General features: G+C 42.4%; 1 protein-coding gene across 2 annotated transcripts; it reads right to left on the reverse strand.

The window, feature by feature from the left end:
• Positions 1–2958: 2958 nt before the first annotated feature.
• Positions 2959–5257, reverse strand: LOC103094482 (transmembrane protein 202-like). 2 transcript variants are annotated; one of them, XM_007499109.3, is made up of 5 exons: positions 5099–5257; positions 4378–4628; positions 3927–4073; positions 3533–3667; positions 2959–3243 (listed from the first exon to the last, which is right to left on the reverse strand). In XM_007499109.3, exons 1-5 carry the CDS (start codon positions 5173–5175, stop codon positions 3020–3022), a joined length of 834 nt encoding a protein of 277 aa, XP_007499171.1. In that variant the 5' UTR covers positions 5176–5257; the 3' UTR covers positions 2959–3019. The 2 variants fall into 2 exon arrangements, with proteins under 2 accessions (XP_007499171.1, XP_007499174.1); XM_007499112.3 differs by having other exon boundaries at positions 4378–4478; positions 5099–5246.
• Positions 5258–23495: the final 18238 nt, after the last annotated feature.

Raw genomic sequence — 23495 nt, forward strand, 5'->3', positions numbered from 1 at the left:
GGTGGCGGACCCCGAGACAGGTGGACCGGCGGGACTTCCTCCCCCCCTCCCCACCCACTCGGAAGGAAGACGCCGTTTCGCTCGGCGTTTAAAGGAGCTGGTGGGTGGGGCTTGGCGGGAGGGGCGCTAAGGAGTCCGACTCAAGTCCAGGGGCGGGAAAATGGGCGGATTGCTGGGAGGAGGAAGTGATGACAACACTATGCAGACGACTCCGTCGCGGGCCTCCGGTGGGAGTAGACCCTCCCTGATCTGACAGGAGGACCCCTAGGCCTTGGCGCCCTCCAGCGACCAGGCCCTACGTGCACTGGAGTAGAGCCCGGGACCTAATGGAACAGTTCCCAAAGCCGTTGGGGGACATCAGAACACCAGGGGTTTCCCCCACTGTGCTGCTAAGGCGTTCAGACGTCTTGTCGTCTGAATCGTCTGCAGGGATAGCCGGCTCTTAGGGGAGCCAGCCCTGACCTTTTCTCTTCTCAATTGAAGCCTAAGTGGGCTGGGGGCTTGCTGGGGCTAGTGGGTGTGGCTAGGTCTTGGCTGACCCCAGGGATACCTGGGGCTAGGTTGTTCAGGCTGCACTTTGAGTCTCCCCCTCTTTCTAGTTTCTGAATTGCCTACCCTTTGACCTTTTTCAGTAGTTAGTTATTATTAGTTGTGGTCTTGCTTTTCTGTTTTCTACTAGCTCCCTTATGCCTAGAACAGTGATTGTGAACCTTGTAGAGATCATGTGCTGTGCCCCACCCCCTTCCCACTGGGCTGCTGGGCAGAGGGGAGGGGAAGTGAGGAATGCCCTCAGCGCCGGTGAAGAATGTCCTCCAGCCCTGCTGTCTGTGAGCTGCCCACCTTTCCTCCTGTGAGCGCCCATTGGGCTGCTGGGCAGAAGGGTGAGGGATGTGAAAGAATGTAGTCAGGTGGGTGGAGAGGGAGAAGGGAGCGGTTCCCCCAGTCCCTTTGTGATTCTAGTAACCAACTGGGGGTGGGTGGGCAGGGCAGCCATGTGCCCACAGAGAGTGCTCTGTGTGCCATCTTTGGCACACATGCCATAGGTTTGCCATCACTGCTCTAGATTTTACACTCCTTACTTCCAGAGAACTTATGTAAATACAGAAAATTTATCCCTTTATTTTCTGGGATCAGTTCCCTTTCTCTTCTGCTCACCCCTACCCCCACCCCAAGCCTCCCACCTTCCTCATTCTGGCTGGCTTAGCTGACCCCCCCTCCCCCCATCTTTATACAGAATCCTTGAAATGCAAAAACACTTCTCCATTACCCTGCAATGAACTTCAAATCTTGACTTCCTTGTGTTCCACTCAAGGCTCTCCTTCTCCATGAAGTCTCCAGAGCTGTGACCTCCTCTAATTACAGCACTCATGATATCTTGGTGAAAGGTCTGCTAGGTGAGTTTTCCGACCCCATAGCCCTCTTTGGGGGCATAGGTAGACAAATGTCATAGGATCATAGATTTAAAGCTGGGACCTTAGGGGTTCTAGCCTATCCCATTTAATAGGTGAAGAAAATGAAGATGAGAGGGATTAAGTTATTTACCCTAAGATCACACAAAGAGGGTCTGAGGCAGAATTGGAATGCAGGTCTTCCAGACTCCCAAGTCCATTTTCACCTAGCTGCCTCAGAGAGCTCATACAGAGACACCATTCAAGGTCAGACAAGACAAAAGCATTGGAACAGCCTCCTTGGAGGCCATCATCCTGATTAGAGATGGTTTCTGACAAGATCCTCCCTAGTTTTTGTTTTTCTACATATTTTTGTATTTGATTCTATTAATGTTGTGCAGTTTTTTACAAGTCTAAGGATATAAGATTAGTATTCTTTGTATCTCTGTTTCCAAGAGTACCTAGCCTAGACCTTCAACAACTCACATTTAACCAGCCCTTTAAGGTTTGCAGTGCATTTTACCTACAGATTATTGCCACCTACAGGCACCCCTTCCTTTAGGGCATGCTCAGCCAAGCTTATGGACCTCTTCTCAATAGCATGGAGAAAAATTTATATTTTTTTTCTATAAAAAACAACTTACCTTCTGTCTTAGATCAGTAGTAGGTATCAGTTCCAAGGCAGAATAGACAAATATTTTTAGACTGCTTCCTATGTGTCATGGTGACTCAGGCGTGTATACTCTATGCTTTTAATGCATATGCATATAATGGACAAGGATTGGTGCTAATCACTGTAACCTCCCCAAGTAGTACCTAGTTACTCTGCCAGACTTACCCATCTCATTTAGACTTCACAACAACCCAACGAGGAGGACAGTATTAAGTCGCATAGAGTATTGGGTACCAAGCTATACTTGGAATCAAGAGATTTCAAGATATGGATTGGTTCCCAACTCATACTTTTCTTATTTGCAAAATGGAGATGATGATATCAAATTATTTATCTTGTTAACTTGTGAGGGTTAAAGAAGGCATGTAAATGTAAGATTCTAAACAAAACTTAAAAGTATTATAGACTGGGCAGTTGTGACTTAGAGGAGAGAGCCAGGACTAGAGATAGGAGGTCCTGGGTTCAGATTTGGCCTCAGATACTTACTAAGTGTGTGATCCTGGGAAAGTCACTTAACCTCTGTTTCCCTTACCACTCTGGAATCAATACTTAGTATTTATTCTATGATAGAAGGTAACTTTTAAAAAATGTTTTAAGGAACAAGCTAGAAGAACTTAGCTTTGGTCACTTAAGTGTCACTTAAAGGTAGAATTTTGATTTGGTCGAATTAGCATTCACATTGTTATCCTGTTATAAAACTCTCTGAATCAGTGACTATTTGAAAATAGTTGCCAGGATAGAGTGGTTAAATTAATTTATTTCAAAATATATTGGGGAAGAGGCTTATTTGTCCCACAGAACGACTGGGCCCCATACAACTTAGTCCTGAACCCTTACCTGCACAAGACTGTTTGTTAATTGATAGGTCTGTTCACACATGATAGAATTACACCGAGACATGGTTGCGTACATTTTTATAAATAGTATAGAATGTTCACCACTGGGCTTCTTCACATATTTACAGATCCCCAAATGCACCATAAATGTCACTATCTGTTGTCCAGTTCACCAAGGAAGACCTCTTCTCTTGCAACGTAGGAGGGTATAAGATTTCATCTTGAGTTTTGGGGAGAGGAAATGTTTTTAAGCACTCATTTCCCACTGATAATTCTGACCTTATTAAATTTGTTATTCTCCTTTTTCTCTGGCCTGACTCCTTATAAGAAAAGGATCCCAAGACACCTAAAAGACAAGAAGAAAATCTGGAAATATTCCTTAGGTTGAGGAAATATTTCTTTCCCTCCCAATTACTACTTCTTAGTGTCTCATTTTCTTATGTTTTCACCACCACCATCACCGCCACCACCACTACCACCACTTAAATTCTCTTATAAAGCTCCAGTATATATTTATTTTGGCCCAGAAGGATCAAGGAATGGGAGAGATGGAGCACTTTAGTTTTAATTTAGTTAAAGTTCAGGCAGTTGAGGGAAGTGGTCTTTCTCAGGTGGTCAGCCCAGGGCTTACTCACAGGAAATCAGGAACAGAACAAAAGCTATCCACAGCATGTAAAAAGGCCACAGGAATATGTAGTAAGTGTTATACGATGCATTTACTTTTTCCAAAACGAACATAATCAGTAGTATGGCAATGAAGAGACAAGAGCCTGTGGCCAGAAATAGAGATAGTATCCTTAAGGAAAACAGCTCAGTACTGGGAATGGGAAAAAGTTGCCAGGAGATCATATGATTATATATTAGGACACTAAGAGATTTTAAAGGTCATCTAAGCCTCATTTTATGGGTGAAGAAATCAAAATTGGTAATTGTTGTCTCCCCCCCCCCCAGGGCTAGGTTGGTCCCATTCTACAGATTTAGCTCCCCAGATCATGTGTATGTGTTAGCTGCATGGCAGGGGTTTCTAACCTGCCAAGAACGAAAGGACAATGAAAACAAGATGGCAGTGTATCTTCAGTGAAGGAGAAGTACAGAAAAAACCATACAACCATGCGGTGAGCAGGAAACTACAAAGGACAGCTGTGATCATGAAACCTTGAGCAGTCTGGAGGGCAGCTGTAGAGAAAAGAGAGGCTAGCTAAGAGAAGTACAAGTCCAACATCTGTATCAAGCTCTACAATGGGAACAAGGGGAGATTTCATTTCTATGAGAGCTACAGTATGGTTGAGGAAGAAGATATGTCATTAACAAAGCTACAAAATGGGCTATGGCTGGAGGAGCAGTGGGCAGAACGGGCCAGAAGCCATGGGGGTTGGGAAGAGGTTACATATATCTGAGAAAGGTCTTGGGGAAATAGGGGACAGAACTATTACAAGCCAGGTTAGCAGTTGTTGATCCAAAATAAGTGGGGGATCCTCACGCCAAATAAAAATATCTGTCCAGCAGTTTTCAGTTAAGCAGTCTTGCCAAATGCCGATATATTGCTCCCATGTATGGTCGATCGATATCAACAGTGCCCATCTGTTAGCAGCAGAACAACATACAAGCAATGCCAGGAAGCCAAAAGTACTGAATGTAGTGCAGATGGGTATGATTAACCACTGAGGGGCAGAAAAGAAGGTCCGACCGGAGTATACAGACCAATTTTTCATCATCATTACAGGCCGAACCCTTGGGGAGATAAGGTATTGTAAAGGAACTTTCACAATCCAGCTCAGATCCCACTGATGGCCCCAAACTCAGCTCAAAGTATTTCCCATTCCTTTCCAACCATTTATTCATAATCCAAAAACCAAGAATTGACTAATCTAGGTCATCCTGTCAGCCTTAACCCAGAATATCTAGAATACTTCCCTCTGTCTAAAATCCCCTGAATTACCTGTTCTAGAACTATATATATAAGTTTGATCATTCCCCGAAATGACAGACTCCTAGGACATACCCCTATTTTGTCACTGAGCCCCTATTAGAATGTTCCCCTCAGGAACACTGAGTGAAATACAGAACATGTCCCCTGAATTCAGATGAACAATCACCCAGCTCTTAACTCTTTTATCTTAGAAATACCAGTTCCATAATCCCCTCAAGTTTCTGGATGCCCCTTTGTTAGTTGCCCTGGCCCTCATCCTTTATTCCTTTACCGGTGGTACTGTTTCATCACTGGTCTTTCTATCATAAGGTTCATGGGCTTTTTGAGCTCTGAAGTTTCATTCGTCATCTCAGATGCCTGGGAAACTTTCTAACTGCTATGGAACCTTCTTTGCTATTTCCTCCCCCACCCACATACACACTCCTACCTCAGAACTTCTGACCTCATAATCTTGTAGCTAGACACTTCCAACCAGAATCAAGTTGTGCCTTCTGGAAAAGAGAGAGTAGTTCATGGAAGGGAAATGGCAGAGTCAAGGACAGACAAAAAATTGGCAGAGAGGGGACCAGACAAAAGCCTCAGTAGGAGAGGGAGGACAGTTCAGAGAAATAATTTTCCTTCTTGAGGCAACTAATGTCCGAGAGACTATGGGACTGCACTGATCAAAAAAAAAAAAAGATTAGTGTTGGGGACATGTAGGCAAGGGAGGGAGGTTAGCAGGGCTGTACCAGCTACCTGTAATGAATTCTCTCTATTGTGATCCAGCCCAGAAACTGTCTTTGTTGCTCATGCAAGGTGGCTAATGACAGCACTCTCTAGAGATCTATTATGGCCAATATTGAGAGTTAGAGACCTACCTGTGACCAAAACAGAGATCCATTGATTCACAAGCCACTGCTTTTTCCTTTTCTCTACATAGTTTCTGTGAACTGTCTACCTTCTCTGGAACATTGAAGGTTCAAAATCAGATGTCCTCATCTCTGATAATTTGGACTTCTGGTCTAGCTGTTTCAAACCTAATAACCTTGAGTTATGTTAAAACTGATGGGATAGTTAAATTAAGCATAGCTCTAACCCAACATGATCCTAGCATAGTTTATATGAGAAAGACTATTTCTATGGAAGTCTTTGAGTAAATGACTGCCTGTTGAGAATTTAAGGATATGAGAAGAATTATCGGTTTCTGATGTTCTTTCTAGTTCTTAAATTCTGTGCTTAATGTCTTCTATGTCATGCTCTAATTTTCTTAGTTTTTTAAGTTAATGAATTTCAAATTTTCAACCAGATAAGTGGTTTAAGGAATGCATAAATAATTTTAAAAGGAATTACAATCAATAACAATATGAAAGACTGCTTTAAATAATAATATAAATGGAAAATAAAATAATTGCAGTTTTACCATATACCCAGCAAATTGAAAATGACAAAACATGGCAAAAGTCAATGTTGTAAAGTCTATAGAAAGACAAGTTGTATTAATATACTGTTGATGGAGCTGTGAATTGGCATAACTATTCTGGAAAATAATTAGGAATTGTGGGATTGTGCAAAAGTCACTACCCAGTTCAAACCATTTGAGTGAGAGATCCAATTGCTGGTTATATAATACACAGAGGTGTCAAAGACTAAAATAAGGTCCACATATACAAAATATTCCTATAAATTCCTTTTGTGGTAGAATACTAGAAAAAACACATACAATGAGTATGGAAAATAGATTGGTTGGAAAACAGATTAAGAAACTACAATATTCTGGTGTTATAGAATATTATTATACCATAAGAAATAATAATATAGGAAGCCAAACAAAGATGGTGGAAAAAAGGCAGGGACCTGCATGAATTCTCCAAATTCTGCTCTAAACAATTTAAAAATGATGCCTCAAAACAAATTCTAGAGCAGAAGACCCTAAAAAAAAAGACAAAGTGAAATAAATTTCCTGCCAAGAAAACTTAGACAGCAGAAAAAGTGTCTGTCACATTGTGGTGAATACTAAAGTTCAGGCAATGCCTTGGCAAGCCAGCAGCAGACCTGAGGAGGGTGGTGTGGAGGTGGGGGGGACATCTGAGTTGGCAGAACTGGCTTCAGAGCTCTTGGTCCATAGCTGCTAAAAGTATAGGACATCTAGTTAGAAGGAGATTACAGAGGTACATTTGTTTGCTCTGGGTGCAGAACTCTGTTGTGTTGCCCATATGTGGATCCATTTCCCAATTATGTATTGCACTCCAGGTTGAGGAGGAGCACTAGCACACTAAATAAGAAAGAGGTAAAAGAAGTGAATGAAATCTTAGAAAAATTAGAATTAATAGACATATGGAGAAAAATAAATAGGAACAAAAAGGAATACACCTTCTCAGCACCACATGGCACATTCACAAAGATAGATCATACACTAGGTCACAGAAACATGGCATACAAATGCAGAAAAGCAGAAATAATAAATGCAACCTTTTCAGATCATAAGGCAATAAAAATAATGATCAGTAAGGGTACATGGAGAACCAAATAAAAAATAAATTGGAAATTAAATAATATGATACTCCAAAATTGGTTAGTTAAAGAAGAAATCATAGAAACAATAATTTCATCGAGGAAAATGACAATGGTGAGACATCCTTTCAAACCTTATGGGATGCAGCCAAAGCAGTACTCAGAGGAAAATTCATATCCTTGAGTGCATATATTAACAAATTAGGGAGGGCAGAGATCAATGAATTGGAAATGCAAATCAAAAAACTTGAAAGCAAACAAATTAAAACCCCCCAGAAGAAAGCCAAACTAGAGATCCTAAAAATTAAGGGAGAAATTAATAAAATTGAAAGTGATAGAACTATTAAACTAATAAACAAAACTAGAAGCTAGTACTTTGAAAAAACAGACAAAATAGACAAAGTACTGGTCAATCTAATTAAAAAAAGCAAAGAAGAAAGGCAAATTAACAGCATCAAAGATGAAAAGAGGGACCTCACCTCCAATGAAGAGGAAATTAAGGCAATCATTAAAAACTACTTTGCCCAACTATATGGCAATAAATATACCAACCTAGGTGATATGGATGAATATTTACAAAAATAGAAATTGACTAGACAGAAGAAGAAATAGAATTCTTAAATAATCCCATATCAGAAAAAGAAATCCAACAGGCCATCAAAGAACTTCCTAAGAAAAAAATCCCCAGGGCCTGATGGATTCACACGTGAATTCTATCAAACATTCATAGAACAGCTAATCCCAATATTATACAAACTATTTGACATAATAAGCAAAGACGGAGTTCTACCAAATTTCTTTTATGACACAAACATGGTACTGATTCCAAAGTCAGGCAGGTCAAAAATGGAGAAAGAAAATATAGACCAATCTCCCTAATGAATATAGATGCAAAAATCTTAAATAGGATACTAGCAAAAAGACTCCAGCAAGTGATCAGGAGGATCATTCACTATGATCAAGTAGGATTTATACCAGGAATGCAGGGCTGGTTCAATGTTAGGAACACCATCCACATAATTGACCATATCAACAAACAAACAGACAAAAATCACATGGTTATCTCAATAGATGCAGAAAAAGCCTTTGATAAAATATTATACCCATTCCTATTAAAAATACTAGAAAGCATAGGAATAGAAGGGTCATTCCTAAAAATAATAAACAGTATATATCTAAAACCATCAACTAATATCATCTGCAATGGGGATAAACTAGATGCATTCCCAATAAGATCAGGAGTGAAACAAGGATGCCCATTATCACCTCTATTATTTAAAATTGTACTAGAAACACTAGCAGTAGCAATTAGAGAAGAAAAAGAAATTGAAGGCATCAAAATAGGCAAGGAGGAGACCAAGCTATTGCTCTTTGTGGATGATATGATGATCTACTTAAAGAATCCTAGAGAATCAACCAAAAACTAGTTGAAATAATCAACAACTTTAGCAAAGTGGCAGGTTACAAAATAAACCCGAATAAATCATCAGCTTTTCTATATATTTCCAACACAGCTCAATGGCAAGAATTAGAAAGAGAAATCCCATTCAAAATCACCTTAGACAAAATAAAATACTTAGGAATCTATCTGCCGAGACAAACATAGGAACTATATGAACACAACTACAAAATACTCTCCATGCAACTAAAATTAGACTTGAGCAATTGGAAAAATATTAACTGTTCATGGGTAGGACGAGCCAATATAATAAAAATGACCATCCTACCCAAGCTTATTTATCTATTTAGTGCTATACCCATTGAACTTCCAAAAAAATTTTTTACTGACTTAGAAAAAACCATAACAAAGTTCATTTGAAAGAACAAAGAGTCAAGGATATTCAGGGAAATAATGGAAAAAAAAATACAAAGGAAGGTGGCCTTGCAGTCCCAGATCTCAAACTATAGTATAAAGCAGTGGTCATCAAAACAATTTGGTACTTGCTAAGAGACAGAAAGGAGGATCAGTGGAATAGACTTGGGGTAAGTGACCCCAGTAAGACAGTATATGACAAACCCAAAGAGCCCAGCTTCTGGGACAAAAATCCACTATTTGATAAACACTGCTGGGAAAATTGGAAGACAGTGTGGGAGAGATTAGGTTTGGATCAACACCTCACACCCTACACCAAGATAAACTCAGAATGGGTCAATGACTTGAACATAAAGAAGGAAACTATAAGTAAATTAGGTGAACATAGAATAGTATACATGTCAGATCTTTGGGAAGGGAATGACTTTAAAACCAAGCAAGACACAGAAAGAGTCACAAAATGTAAAGTAAACAATTTTGATTACATCAAATTAAAAAGGTTTTGTACAAACATAACTAATGTAACCAAAATTAGAAGGGAAGCAACAAATTGGGAAACAATCTTCATAACAAAAACCTCTGACAAAGGTCTAATTACTCAAATTTATAAAGAACTAAATAAATTATACAAAAAATCAAGCTATTCTCCAATTTAAAAATGGGCAAGGGACATGAATAGGCAGTTTTCAGCCAAATAAATAAAAACTGTTAATAAGTACATGAAAAAGTGTTCTAAATCTCTGATAATCAGAGAGATGCAAATCAAAACAACTTTGAAGTATCACCTCACACCTAGCAGATTGGCTAACATGACAGCAAAGGAAAGTAATGAATGTTGGAGGGGATGTGGCAAAGTCGGGACATTAATTCTTTGCTGGTGGGGTTGTGAATTGATCCAATCATTCTGGAGGGCAATTTCGAACTATGCCCAAAGGGCGATAAAAGACTGTCTGCCCTTTGATCCAGCCATAGCACTGCTGGGTTTGTACCCCAAAGAGATAATAAGGAAAAAGACATGTACAAGAATATTCATAGCTGCACTCTTTGTGGTGGCAAAAAATTTGGAAAATGAGGGGATGCCCTTCAATTGGGGAATAGATGAACAAATGATGGTATATGTTGGTGATGGAATACTATTGTGCTAAAAGGAATAATAAAGTGGAGGAATTGCATGGAGACTGGAACAACCTCCAGGAAGTGATGTAGAGTAAAAGGAACAGAACCAGGAGAACATTGTACACAGAGACTGATACACTGTGATACAATCAAATGTAATGGACTTCTCCATTAGTGTCAATGCAATGTCCCTAAACAATCTGCAGGAATCAAGGAGAAAAACAACACTACCTTCAAGCAGAGGACAAATGGTGGGAGTAAAAACACTGAGGAAAGACAACAGCTTGACTACACAGGTGGAGGGGATATGATTGAGGAGAGACTCTAAATGAACACCTTATGTAAATACCAACAACATGAAAAAGAGTTTGGATCAAGGACACATATGATTCCCAGAGGAATCACGCATCGCCATTTGGAGGAGTGGGGGTGGGGGAGGGAGGAAAAGAAAATGATCTTTGTTTCTAATGAATAATGTTTGAAAATGGCCAAATAAAGTAATGTTAAAAAATAAATTAAAAAAAAGAATTATTGGACAAGCTAAAAGCCATTCTTAAAAAAAAGAGCCTCAATATCATATTTCAAAAAATTATCAAGGAAAACTGCATCAATATTTTAGAACTGAAGGGCAAAATTTAAATTGAAAGAATTCACCAATCACTTCTTAAAAGACGCAAAAATGAAACTTCCATGAATATTGTTGTCAAATTGCAGGGCTCCTAGTCAAGGAAAATATATTTCAAGCAGCCAGAAAGAAACAACGGAAACATCATGGAGTCACAGTTAAAAAAAAATCACAAGATTTAGCATTAAAGGATCAGAGGGCTTGGAATATGATATTCCAGAGGGCAGAGGAGCTAGGATTACAACCAAGAATTACCTACTGTTATAGTTAAAAGAGTGGTTGCTTTAAACTGTGACTGCAAAAATATGGTTTCAAGACTTTGAATTGCCAAAACTATAAAGATAATTTTTAGTGTCTTGATTTTATATTAAAAAATAAATTGGTCGCCATGGGAAAATTCCCGAAATATAAAATACTCAAGTCAGCTGTGTTTATGGAGATTTTCATTAATACAAATGAAGGAATTAAGAAAAAGGAGAGAGAATAAGAGAAGTATAGTATGAAGGGCCTAGGCCTGAGCTTTAAGAGAGAGACTAGTCAGTCTTTTATCAACTCACCACAAGATCCTTCCCAGCAAAATTCTAGTGTTCAGAGACAGCCTCCAGTTTTGCTCAGAAAGCTGAACTTAAGTTTCCAAGGCTGAATAAAGTTCAGAGGCCATCTGATCTCCTTTTAAAGAGAATTTTCTCATATATCACCACCCCTAAGTTTTCACATCTACCAATCACAGTAGGTGTTTTCACAGGACTGACCATTCTTAATTCACACCTTGTTATCACCTTCTCTGGGTAGACTAAAACCTCACACCTCTTGCTAAGCTTGCTTGAACTTTTAGTGATTAATTTGACCTTCTTAGGTACTTAGCACCTTTTTGTAGTAGATCTAAAAGTAGACCCAGCTTAAGGGTTTTAGCTTTACTTTAAATATGGGTTAAGTACTTTTCATTGTTCAGTAAGGAGTTTACAACTTTTATCTTCCCCTAAAGTATGCTTAAGTATGGGTGGAGTAATGTTAGAGTTCTCACATACCTGATCAAGTACCTTCATTGTTTAAAATGGGGAATAGCCTTAACCAAATGTTCTAAGGTAGAGTCTGAGAAATTTTAAAATTCAAAAGTCTGAGAAATTTTAAGATTCTCACTACTTATTGAAATAGTATAATCTTTCAGGGGAGGGGGAATGGATATTTAATGACATTGAAGACTTTCAAATATTCCTGATGAAAAAAACCAGAGATACTTAGAAAAAATAAGATACACACCTAGGTGAATATAGAAATTTATCTTACCTTACAAGAAAGTAGGAAAGGAAAGGAATAACAGTAGGAGGAGGGGGACTGATAGAAGAGAGGGTACATTGGGCAAAGCAATACTTGGAAGCAAAACACTTTTGAGGATGGACAAATTTAAAGGTGAGAGAGAAAGTAAAATAAATGGGAGAAATAGGATGGAGGGAAATACACAGTAATCATAAATGGGGGAAAATTTTTACAGTGAGTTTCTCTGACTAAGATCTTATTTCCCAAATATATAGAGAACCGAGTCAAATTTATAATATACAAGCTCTTCCCCAGATGATAAAAGGATATGAATAAGCAAGTTGAAAGGCTGAGAACCTGCTGGCTGCACAGGACAGTGGAGTTCTGTTTGCTGTTCCAGAGGTGAGATGAGCTGTCTGCTTGCAGAGGCAGAACTACAAAGGGGTGGATCAGGTTGGAGCAAAGTCAACCACAGACAGTTTTGAGGAAGTGGCAGGAACTACATGTGGCCATAGAAATTGGAATGAGTAAGTAGGGCCTAGGAAATAACAAATACAAAAAATCCTGAGTTTTTAGGCACCCTGGGAAAAGACCCCACACAAACATGTGTCCTTGATTCAAACCCATTTCCATATTGTTGGTATTTGCATTAGGGTGTTCATTTAGAGTCTCTCCTCAATCATATCCTCTCAACTCCTGTAGTCAAACAGTTGCTTTTCCTTGGTGTTGTTACTCCCACAGTTTGGCCTCTGCTTGTGGATAGTGTTTTTTTTTCCCCTCGATCCCTGCAGACTGTTCAGAGACTAATGGAGAAGTCCATTACATTCGATTGTACCATAGTGTATCAGTCTCTGTATACAATGTTTTCCTGGTTCTGCTCCTTTCACTCTGCATCACTTCCTGGAGGTTGTTCCAGTCTGAAAAGTAGATATTTAATGAGTTGAAGGAGTCTCAACAATTCTTGGGAGAAAAACAGAACTCAGTAGAAAATTCAATCTACATGAATCATAAGAAGATAAATATGAAATGTATTTCAGACAAAGGTAATGGTGTATTGTGGAGGACCAATTATAAGGAACTCAACATAGTCAAATTGTTTACTGTGTGTATGGAAAATGTTATCTATAACTAAAGAATGGCATCATTACTTGGGTAGTTTGAAAGAACATATATTGATAGAAGATTTGAGGTAAAATTAAATATAATGGAATAAGCTAAAAATAACAATAAAATAGGGTAGGAAGGGATAAAATGGAGCAATGATCTCATAAAAGAGGCATGTGTGGAAGAACTGTCACAAAGAAGGGGAGGATGGGGTAGAAGGCTGGTAGTATGAGAACCCTATCCTTATTAGATCTGCGTTAAAGAGGAAATAACATATGTAATTAGAAGACTAAAAGTCTTCTTAATAAGCAGAGAAACAGGAGGGTGAGGGGAAAGGGAAAGGGAGGGACTAAGAGTCCCCTTAAAGGACTAAAGGACTAAGAGAAGAGAATGTAGAGTAACAGAAAAGGGGGCAAGGGGATAAGAAAAGAGAGGGATTCTTAGAAAAGAGTGCATATCAAGAATTAAAAGGGCAGGGTTGGGGGATAATGGAAGGACTTTTGGAAAGGTGAATAGAATAAGAACTAGGAAGTCAGGGGGAAAGGACAAAGGAGGGAACCTTAGAAATTGGGTTGTTTTAGAGCTAGGAGTGAAAGAGGATAGGATATGGGAGGGGTTCTAAGAAGGAACATGAATTGGAAAGGTAGTGGACAGAAGAAATTAGACATCTGAGGAGGGACACAGCAAAAGGAGAGGAAGAGAAAGACAAACAGGAAGAATAGAATGGAGAGAAATATACATTATAACTTTAAATGTGAATAGGATGGATTGACCCATAAAAATGGAGATGGATAACAGAATGGATCAAGAAAAACCTGACAACGCACTGTTTATAAGAAACTTTAAAATGATAGTCACATACAAGTAAACATAAATGGCTGAAGTAGAATATATTATGCCTTAGCTAATACAAAAAAAGCAGGAGTAGCAATCATGATCTCTGACAAACTAAAATCTAAAATATATATAAATGAAGAGATAAATAGGGAAACTATATTATGTTAAAAGGTACCAGAGATAATGAAGCATTATTGATATCAAAACCATATGTTCTAAGTATTATAGCATCCAAAATTTTAAAGAAAAAGCTAAAAAAATTACAGATGGAAATAGATAATAAAACAATAACAGAGGAGGACTCAGTTTTCCCTCTCTCCCCTGCCTCAGAGTTAGATAAATATAACCAAAAAATAAATAAGAAAGAAGTCAGGAGATGAAAAGAATCTTAGATAAATTAAATAATAGATATCTGGAACAAGAGAAGAAAGAAATACACCTTTTTACAAACATTTATCATATATTAGGGCACCTAAACATTATAGTTAAATGCAGAAAAGCAGAAATATTAAATGCATCATTTTCATATGATAATGCAATGAAATTGTACATAATAAACACAAAGTAAAACTTAATTGGAGACTAAATAATTTTAAAGACTAAATGGGTTAAAGCACAAATCATAGAAACAATCAATAATTTAAAGAGAGTGATGAGATATATCAAAACCTGTATGATACAGCAAAAGTAGTAATTAGAGGAAATTTTATTATCTCTAAATGTTTATATTAATAAAATAGAGAAAGAATAGATCAATGAATTGGGAATGCAATTTAAAAAACTAGAAAAAGAAGAAATAAAAAATCCTCAACCAATACCAAACTAGAAATCCTAAAAATTAAAGGCAAGATCAATAAAACTGAATGTAAGGAGGAGTTGGTTTTATGGAAAAATCAACAAAATAGATAAGCTGTTAGCCAATATAACTAAAAAAAGAGAGAAGACAAAATCACTAGTATTAAAAAATGAAAAGAATGAACATACCACCAAATGAGGATGAAATTAAAGCAATTTTTAGGAGTTACTTTACTCAATTATATGCAAAGAAATTTAAGAATGTAAGTAAAATGGAAGAATACTTACAAAAATATAAAATGCCTAGACTATTAGAGGAGAAAATAGAATATCTAGATTAAAACTATTTTAGAAAAATAAATAGAGCAGGCCACAAATTAACTTCCTTTAAAAAAAAGCATCAGGACCAGATGGAAATACATGTGAATTTTACCAAACATTTAAAGATAAACTAACTCCAATACTGTATAAATTATTTGAAATAATAGAAAGAATTTTATGAAACTCCTTTTACGAAATAAATATGGTACTGATACCTAAACCAGGAAGAGCAAAAATAGAGAAAGGAAATTATAGACCAATATTATTAATGAATATGGTTGCAAAATCCTAAATAAAACACAGGCTAGGAAACTACAACAATACTTCACAAAGATTATACATTGTAACTAAACAGGATCTACCACAAATGCAGGGATAATTTAATATAAAGAAAAATTATCAGCATAATTGATAATATCAATAACAAAAGTAATAAAAATCATGTGATTATATCAATATATGCAGAAAAAGCCTTTGATAAAAGTATAATTCTAATTCCTATTAAAAGTATAAAACTCATTCCTATTAAAAAAGCATATTGTAAGGATGGCAAGGAATCTTGACAGGCTCCTGTGTTTTGATGGACAAGCGCAGAGGTGGCAGTTTGGAGATAGCAAAGCATTATGGGTAGAGAACTGTGAGCTGAGGACAATTCTGGCCAGCCCCAGGTCTTTCCAGCCCTGTACTGGAAGGGAATGGGTATTTTCCGATGTGGCTGAGGGACATTTGAAGCAATGAGAGAGAGAAGACTCAGACTATCCTGCTTATCTTGGAAGCAGTTGTCATCAAGAAAGCGTTCTACTACTTTCCTCCCGAAGAAATTTAGCTTGGACTCTATCAAAACTGAGCCAGCTTTCTGACTTCTTTCTGGGTCTCTTCTTGCTTTCCCTGAACTGATTATAGTGATTTAGTTTAAGTTACAGTAGTATAGTGATTTAAAAGAAAGCAGTGTTAGGGTCCAGGTTGTTGCCCACTGTAATGGTGAAAATTTCACCTTTTTAAGACTGTTTTAATATTGAACAATGGCCGCCAAGGAATTTACTTATGAAATTCCTAAAATGAAACACTCAAGTCAGAATGGAGTTTATGGAGGTTTAATCACAATGGGAGTAGGGAAAGGAGAGGGAGAGAAGGAGAGAGAGGAGAAAAGGGAAAGGGGCTACTCAACCTCTGACCAAGGCAGAGGGAGTTTTAGGCCCAAAGGGCCAAGGTGGAAAGAATCAGTCCTTAACTCACGTGACCGATCTGAAGGAAAGCTGTCTGCGGGCGTCCTCCCTGTCCAAGCTTCTAACACGAACTCCCATCTAGCTCTCTCCACAAGAAGTGAGTGAATTTCAGAGGCTGTTCCCTACCTCACTTCCTGTGTCTCACAAGTGCCAATGGTTGGCTCTAGCTTGGCTTAGGACAGCCCAGGTGGGCAGTTAGTTATTTCTGATTTGTCATTGACTAGCACATGCCCGTGTAATGTGGGTGTGCACAATTTTTGGGTGCTAGACCAAGATGGAGACTTTTAAAATTCACACCACCACCACGGAAGACCATTAGTTTGGTATGTACCAGGGGACTCAGTACAGAGTTCCAACTGTAGCTTGACATGTTTATGTTTTCTACCGGAGGTCTGCTTACGGATGTTTTGAACTTCCATGGCCGGGCAGTTTCCTGCTCAGGCCTCCCTCATTCCCCACTTCTTTTTCTCTTAGGGGGCAGAGGGAAGACCCGACCGCTGAGACAGCTCATAGCCCTCGGCCCAGGGCTTGATGGTGGCTAGGGGTTGATACTGTTGTCAGAAGGCCAACACCTGGATGGCATCCAGGTGGTCTTTCACAAACCGAACAAGGCGGTTAAAAATGCAGGGGCCAAATGTTAAGAGTAGGATTAAGATTATAAGGGGCCCTATAAGGGACGTGACTAAGGCAGTGAGCCAGGGAGAAGAGTTAAAAAGGTGGGCGTACAAGGGGCTAGCAGTTTCTCTCTCCTTCTGCTGGACTTCTAGACCTTCTCGTAGCTTGCTCAGGGAGTCCCTGATAATCCCCGAGTGGTTAACATAGAAGCAGCATTCTTCGCCCAAGGCTGTACAAAGGCCCCCCTCCTTAAAAGAAGAGGAGATCCAAGCCTCGTCGATTTTGAAGGGCAACCTCCGCTAAGGAGGCATGGGACTTCTTAAGGAAGTTAATAGAGGATTTTAGCCTAGCTATATCCTCATCGACTGCCTTGCAGAGGTGGTGGTACCCCTGTGTCTGCCTGGCGAGGGCAGCGATGCCCACCCCTGCCCTTGTTGCTGCTAAGAGGGTGGCTACGGTGATGGCAATAGTGACAGGTTCTCGCCTCCATTGCCTAGATGATATGCGGTCCCATGTTTGAAGGAGGTCCTCTCAGCATAATAGGTCACTCAGGGGACTATTGTCACGAGAATGCAGAATTCGAAGTGGTCATTGAGGGAGGTGGTAGAGACGCAAGGCTGGAGACCAGAGCGAGAACACAACCATCGCACCCCTTGAGGGGGGATTAGATATTTCCCTCTCAGGAGGTGGACTGTAGCCAAGCAGAGGCGGGGATCTGGGTGGCTGGAATTGCCTGCCACACAGGTGAGGAGAAGGTCAGTCCAGGGGCCGAGTCATCCCATCGGCACTCGGATGGGCTTACCTTTTGAGAGGTGGTATAGGAGGCAAAAATTCAGGCTGAAGGCTTCATAATAGGGTGGGGATGCGACTAGGCAAAGCCAACATCGTTCAGTGAGGATGGGGGAGGAATGGTTGAGGGCCGAGAAGGAGGCTCATAGTAGGGGAAAAAGGAAGTTGTCATGTATGAGATGGTGGTAAGGGGGAACTTGGGAGGTGGGGGTGGAGAAAAGGGGCTGCGAAATGGTGGTCCCTTGTGAGGAGGGAAAAATGGTGGTCTCCTGCAGGGAGGGAAGACTTGTAAAAGGAGAGGGTTTGGGGGGCCTGATTGAACTGGGGTTAAGTACAAGATTGGGTCCTACAGGTATGGGCGGGGGTAAGGTAGGCTCTTTCTGAAGCGTGAACAGGCCTCCCAATTGTGGTCCATCACCGTGGGATCTGTACCACCGGATTCCCCAGGTCCTTCCCAATATCCAAGATTGATCGGTGACCTGGAGGGGCTCCAGGACGAGCTGGTTGCACTCGATTTTCGGGTACGTGTCACAGTGGTGGCAGTGATGACCACAGGCATGGGGACCCCATTTCACTGTCAACCAGGAGTCAGGGTTCGATGGGGTCCATGGGTTGCAGCCATGCTGAGTATTCCCTCCGGTGACTATAGTCTCGCACCCCCACTTGGCACAATAGTATTGGTTTGGCTGGTTGCAGTAAGGTTTCCCAGGGTTAGAAGCAGGACAAAGGTAAAATACTCCTGTGTTCCTACAGATGGATTCAGGGGTTTTACCAGGGGGGCCATGTATGTCCTTAGGTCCCCATATAAGGTCACAAGTCTCGGTTTGAAGACTAGGAGTCCCTGAGGTTACAACTGTAGCAAGCACTGTGTAGTATTCGAAGCTGATGAGGGACCATTTCCATGGCTGGTGGAAGGACCCTGCCTGTAGAATGGAGAGAAAACAAGTGAGAGAAAAGGAGGGCAAGGGGAGGGTCATGCTGTTCCATGAAGTTTAAGCTTTAGAGGAGTGTTGGGATGAGAAGTAGCTGTCCAGACTTTGGTAGCCTTTGGCGGGTCTGCTGCTCTCACATGGGAGTGGTGGATCCAAGGGCCGATTCCGTCGACCTTAAATGCTGAATGGGGTAACAAAGAGGGTCACCTAGGGTCCCTTCCACCGTGGCTGAAGGTTTGCCTTGCGGTGTCACTTGACCCAAACCCAATCCCCAGGTTTAAAAGAATGAGGGTTGTGGGGGGGAGGTTGGAAGCGAGTCTGGAGCCTTGGCCAGAGGTCAGACGGGATCTAAGAGAGGGAGAGAACAAAGTCCTGCAATGAGGGACTACTAAGGGTCGCAGTTGGGAAAGTGGAGAGAATGGTGGTGGTGGGGGGGCGGATTGAATCATAAAGTATCTCATAAGGGGTAAGGGAGAGAGGACCAGGAGCATTGTGGGCCTTAAAAAGGGCTAAGGGAAGGAGCGTCACCCAGTCTCAGTCAGTCTCCAAACAGAGTTTAGTGAATCTCTTTTAGGGTCCGATTCATTCTCTCTACCTGCCCTGAACTCTGGGGGTCATACAATGTAATTTCCATTTGACCCCGAGACCTCCTGCCAGTGCCTGTAGAGTCTTGGTCACAAACTCAAGACCATTGTCTGAGCCTAGGGAGGAGGGCACTCTGAACCGGGGAATTATTTTGTCCAGCAAGATTTTAGCAACTGCATGGGCAGTTTCTGTTTTTGTTGCAAAAGCCATGGGCCATCCCGTGAAGGTGTCTACAAGAACTAGGAGGTACCAGAATCCAAATTTTCCAGGCTGTACTTCAGTGAAATCAAGTTCCCAATGTTTACAAGGCCGGGTGCCTTGGAGGTGGGTCCCAGGGTGTGAGTTTGGGTTTGCAGGCCGGGTCAGCTGGCAGGCAGTACATTTGTCAACCAACTCTGTCAGGAAGGCCCGGGAGCCTTGAAAGCGAATCCGTCCCTTCCTGAGTAGTTCATGAAGTTTGTTAGCCCTCATGTGTGTGAGATGGTGGAGATGGGTGGTCAAGAGTTGGCCAGTGACTCTAGGTAAGAGCAAGTTACCAGTAGGATCCTGGAAGAAAGATCCAACAGGCTGTCCTTCCTTCCCTTTTATCCATTTGTGGTCACTGTCCGAATATTGTGGAGGGTCTGGTGGAGGGTTTGGGATGGGAGACGAGGGGCCATGTGGCTCTAGGTCAGTCTGGATGGGCAGCACTAGAGTACAGGCTCGGCCCCGCATTGCAGCTGCTTTAGAAGCCTTGTCTGCCCAGCGGTTTCCCATGGCGGAGAGAGACGAGCCACTTTGGTGTCCAGGGGTATGTACAACAGCAACTGTACGGGGCTCCCATACTGCTGCGAGGAGATCCTGGATGTCCTTGAGGTGGGCCACAGACTTCCCAGCTGAAGTGACAAACCCCCTTTCTTGGTATATCGGTGCATGCACGTGCAGGGTTGTGAAAGCATAGCGACTATCTGTATGTATGGTGACTCATTTGTTCTTTGCTGCCCGCAAGGCTGCTGCCAAAGCAATCAGTTCAGCTTTCTGTCCTGACGTCCCTTTGGGGAGGCGTCCCAGATGATCTGGCCAGTATGATCTACTACTGTGGCTCCAGCTCTCCTACCTTGTGGGGATATGAAACTGCTGCCATCAGTGAAGAAGAGGAGGTCCGGATTGGCTAGAGGAATGTCCTTAAGGTCAGGCTATGCAGATATTGATTCCACAAGGATCTCTTGGCAGGAACGCGTTTCAGTGTTGTCATCCCTGGTGGGGAGAAGTGTGGCAGGGTTAAGGGTGGACACTACCCGGAAGGACAGCTGAGCCTCATTCAGGAGGAGCGATTGGTAGTGGGTCAGCCGGGCATGGGACAGCCAGAGCACCAAAGGCTGGCAGAGGATGCTCTCAGTGGCGTGTGAAGTGGCAATGAGAAGTGGCTGGCCATGTGTAAGTTTGCCAGCATCCTTGACCAAGAGGGCTACTGCTGCGATGATGCGGAGACAGGAAGGCCATCCTGCCGAGACAGGGTCGAGCCGTTTGGAAAGGTAGGCCACCAGCCGGTCCCAGGGTCCCAGTTTCTGAGTGAGGACCCCTTTTGCCACCCCCTGATGTTCATCAACGAACAGCTGGTAAGGTTTCTCTGGGTCAGGTAGGGCTAGGGTCTTTCGGAGATCCTGGAAGGTGATTTCCATATCCTCAGTCTAGACCCAGTTTGAGGTTTCCTGGGTGGCAGCGTAGAGGGGCTTTGCCTTCTCTGCAAAGTTGGGTATCCAAAGAGGACAGTATCCCACAGATCCCAGGAATTCCCGTACCTGCTGGAGCAACGACAAGGGGGTGGGGATGGAGAGGATGGCCTGGGTAATGGCTGGGGAGAGCCAGTGGAGACTATCATGCAGGCAATAGCCAAGGAAGGTGACCTCTCGGTGGGCTATGTGTGCTTTCTTAGCACTGACACGATAGCCAGTGGCCTTGAGGCAGAGTAAGAGGTCCCTTGTAGCCTCCTTGCAGGATTCCTCTGTGGGAGAGGCGATCAGCAAGTTGTCTACATATTGCAAGAGAGTCGTGGTAGGGTGGAGTTGGCGAAAAGGTTTCAAATCTTCCGCCAATGCGTTGCTAAACAGGCTCGGGCTGAGTTTTAATCCCTGGGGCAGTCGAGTCCATGTGAATTGAATGGTTGAGTGGGTTTCAGGGGAGAACTACTCAAAAGCAAAGATGGGCTGACTAACAGTGGCCAGTGGAAGGGTGAAAAAAAAAAAGCATCTTTTAGGTCCAAAGTAGTGTACCAGGTCAAGGAAGGGTGTAGATTGCTAAGGAGAGTATATGGGTTTGGGATGGTGGGGTGGACATCCTCAACACGCTTGTTAACTTCACACAAGTCCTGAACGGGCCTATAATCCCTTGTTCCTGGTTTATGGACAGGGAGGAGCCAGGTGTTCCATTGAGATTTGCAAGGCGTGAGAATCCCGGAGGCCAGGAGGTGCTGAATGTGGGGTTGAATGCCGTGTCTGGCCTCAGCTGTCATTGGATATTGTTTAACCCATATGAGGGTGGCCCCCCTCCTGAGGGGTACAATAATGGGTGGTTGATTTATGGCCAGCCCGACTCCAGAAAGTTCAGCCCAGACCTTAGGAATAGAGTCCACCCATGGCCGCACATGGGGGGGGGAATGTCCAGAGGGGCCGGGTCAGAATATAGAAGGCATTCATCCTGGAGATCTAGGGTAAGGACCGTGAGAGGGGCTCCTGAGCCATCTGTAATGGACACGGTCCCCTGGGAAAATTGAATATGGGCCCCGATCTTGTGGAGCAGGTCTCGACCGATAAGGGGAGCAGGGCTCTCAGGGATAATGAGGAAGGAATGGGAAACTTGGCGGGTTTCCAGATTGACAGTCTATGCTGTGGTCCAGGGGTACCAGTTGAACCCCGTCACCCCTTGGACCAAGGAGGTTTTGGAACTGGTCTTCCCCAAGGGTGACAGGAGGACTGAGTGTTCGGCCCCAGTGTCCACAAGCATGGGAAGGGGTTTCCCCTCAATGTAAACCGTTACCCAGGACTCAGAGAGGGGGCCTGAGACCCGTCCCCCTCAGTAATCCTCAGCAAGGGCGATAATATTCCTGTTGGGCCATTGCCAGTCAGTATTGGGGGGGGGCTATCCCACCATCTTGGGGGGCCCTGCTGGCCTTGCTTCATTCTGCCTTTCTGCCTTGTATTCTCTGGGGGCAGTGACGCTGCCAGAGGCCAATTTTACCACAAAGGAAACAGAGGCCCGGTGGGCATTGATCAGATGGCTGCCCACCACGGGGAGGGGGCTGGGTCAAGGCTGCCACGAGGACCCGCATTGCCTATTGTTGGGTACAAATCAATTGCTTCCTAGCCTTCTTTTCCCTAGACTGGAGGTCCTGCAGACATTTGAATTCTCGTTCTTCAGCCTCCTTCTGTTTCTGTTCCTACCTAGCAATGTCCTCCTGCCATAGTCGGTCAGCCCATTCCTCAGGGGTTTCGCAGGAGTTAAAAACTTTCTCCGCCACTTTAAGTAACTTGGTCAGAGATTGGGCTGTAAATGCATCAGCCCTCTGGAGATTCCTGTGAATATCAGGGGCCGACTGGTTGACAAAAGCAAGAAGAACAGCTGTCTGGTTATTGGGTGCTGTTGTGTCCACTGGGGAATAGATATGTAAGGCTTCCTGCAGCGGCTCAAGAAATGTGGCAGGGGTCTCTTCGGGGTCCTGCCTAACAGAGTCAATTTTAGCCAAATTAGTGGGCTTATGGGCCACTACCCGAAGCCCAGCGAGGAGAGTCTGGCGGTAGGACCAAAGACACTCCCTACCTTGATCAGTGGCAAAGTTTCAATCAGGCCACTCGGTGGGGAACGCCATGGCAAGGCGTGCAGGGTCAGTGGTGGGTCTCCCATCATCCCCAAGAACCAACTTTTTGCTTTCAGCGATGATCCGATCGCTCTCCTCACTGGTGAAGAGCGTGTGAAGCAATTGTTGACAATCATCCCAGGTAGGACTATGGGTGAGAAAAATGGACTTGACCAGGTCTATCAGCTTCTGGGGATGCTCAGAGAAAGGCATATTTTGATGTTTCCAATTATAGATGTCGGAGGAGGTGAAAGACCAGTATCAGAATACAGGGGGACCCCCTTCCACCATGGGCCTGACAGTGTGGACCGGTAAAACGATGGTAGAGTTG

This window comes from Monodelphis domestica, chromosome 7 (genome assembly GCF_027887165.1).
Source record: "Monodelphis domestica isolate mMonDom1 chromosome 7, mMonDom1.pri, whole genome shotgun sequence".
Classification (NCBI taxonomy): domain Eukaryota; kingdom Metazoa; phylum Chordata; class Mammalia; order Didelphimorphia; family Didelphidae; genus Monodelphis; species Monodelphis domestica.